The 1,439-nt window shown below is 51.6% G+C and overlaps 1 protein-coding gene across 1 annotated transcript; it reads right to left on the reverse strand.

The window, feature by feature from the left end:
- Positions 1–217: 217 nt before the first annotated feature.
- LOC131096411 (olfactory receptor 14C36-like) lies at positions 218–982 on the reverse strand. Its single transcript, XM_058044749.1, has one exon. The coding sequence runs from the start codon at positions 980–982 to the stop codon at positions 218–220; it is 765 nt and encodes a 254-aa protein (XP_057900732.1).
- Positions 983–1,439: the final 457 nt, after the last annotated feature.

A 1,439-nucleotide genomic window follows, 5' to 3' on the forward strand; every position in this document is an offset into this window, starting at 1 on the left:
CTTTAGTTAATTTAAAGGCACCAAGAGCTCATTGACACAGTCTGTGGCCACAGGGAAGGTGGAGAGAAACAAAATGAAAAATGGCAAAAACAATTATATTTATTAGTGGACAAGACTAAAAAAGTAAAATAAAAAGAGAAAGAACCTCCAAAATGAACCAAAAAGAAGGATCAAAGATGACTTTATTTCAAGTGGTTTGCAGAAATTGGCCAGCAGTTTAATGTTTATGGAACCATCCAGTCATCAGTTTCCACACTGCAGCCTTGAGCTCCTGGTTCCTCAGGCTGTAGGAGAGGGGGTTAGGGGCTGGAGGCACCACTGAGTAGAGAACTGACAGGGTCACATCCAGGGATGGGGAGAAGATCGAAGGGGGTTTCAAGTGAGAAAACACTGCAGTGGTGATGAACAGAGAGACCACCACCAGGTGAGGGAGGCAGGTGGAAAAGGCTTTGTGCCGTCCCTGCTCAGATGGGATCCTCAGCACAGTCCTGAAGATCTGCACATAGGAGAAAACAATGAACACAAAAGATCCAGAAAATAAACAGGCACTAACAGCCAGAAGCCGAAGTTCCCTAAGATATGATTTGGCACAGGAGAGCTTGAGGATCTGAGGGATTTCACAGAAGAATTGGCCCAGGGCATTCCCCTTGCAAAGGGGGAGGGAAAATGTATTGGCCATGAGCATGAGAGCATTGAGAAAGCCAATGGCCCAGGCAGCTGCTGCCATGTGGGCACAAGCTCTGCTGCCCAGGAGGGTCCCGTAGTGCAGGGGTTTGCAGATGGACACATAGCGGTCGTAGCACATGACAGTCAGGAGGAAATACTCTGCTGAGATGAAGAAGAAACTCAGAAATAACTGTGCAGCACACCCTGCACAGGAGGTGTCCCTGGTGTCCCAGAGGGAATTGTGCATGGCTTTGGGGACAGTGGTGCAGATGGAGCCCAGGTCAGTGAGGGCCAGGTTGAGCAGAAAGAAGAACATGGGCACGTGCAGGTGGTGGCCGCAGGCTATGGCGCTGATGATGAGGCCGTTGCCCAGGAGGGCAGCCAGGGAGATGCCCAGCAAGAGGCAGAAGTGCAGGAGCTGCAGCTGCCACGTGTCTGCCAATGCCAGCAGGAGGAAGTGCCTGATGGATCTTCTGTTAGACATTTGTTCTGTCTTGGCATCAGGATCTGTAAAAAAAGTAATGATGGAATAATTGTGCTTGAAGAGGACTTTAAATATCCCAGCACAGCCTGGAGGCACTTTCCCTCCACTGCCTTCCCAGGGCTCTGCTGCCGGGAGCTGTCCTTGCCAGCAGCTGCTTCCCTGTGCCCTTGGCTGGGCACTGCCACTGCTGCCAAAGCCCACTGAGACCTGGGGGTTCAGGTCTGCCATGCAGATTCCTCCCAGCTCTGGCACTGCCCAGAGGCAGCTGTGGCTCTGCAGGGTCTGATAC

The sequence above is a fragment of the Melospiza georgiana genome, unplaced genomic scaffold (assembly GCF_028018845.1).
Source record: "Melospiza georgiana isolate bMelGeo1 unplaced genomic scaffold, bMelGeo1.pri scaffold_29, whole genome shotgun sequence".
NCBI classification, from domain to species: domain Eukaryota; kingdom Metazoa; phylum Chordata; class Aves; order Passeriformes; family Passerellidae; genus Melospiza; species Melospiza georgiana.

Excerpts from the sequence above, each read along its gene's own strand:
- LOC131096411 (XM_058044749.1), bottom strand. The coding sequence starts at position 982 with ATGTTCTTCTTTCTGCTCAACCTGGCCCTCACTGACCTGGGCTCCATC.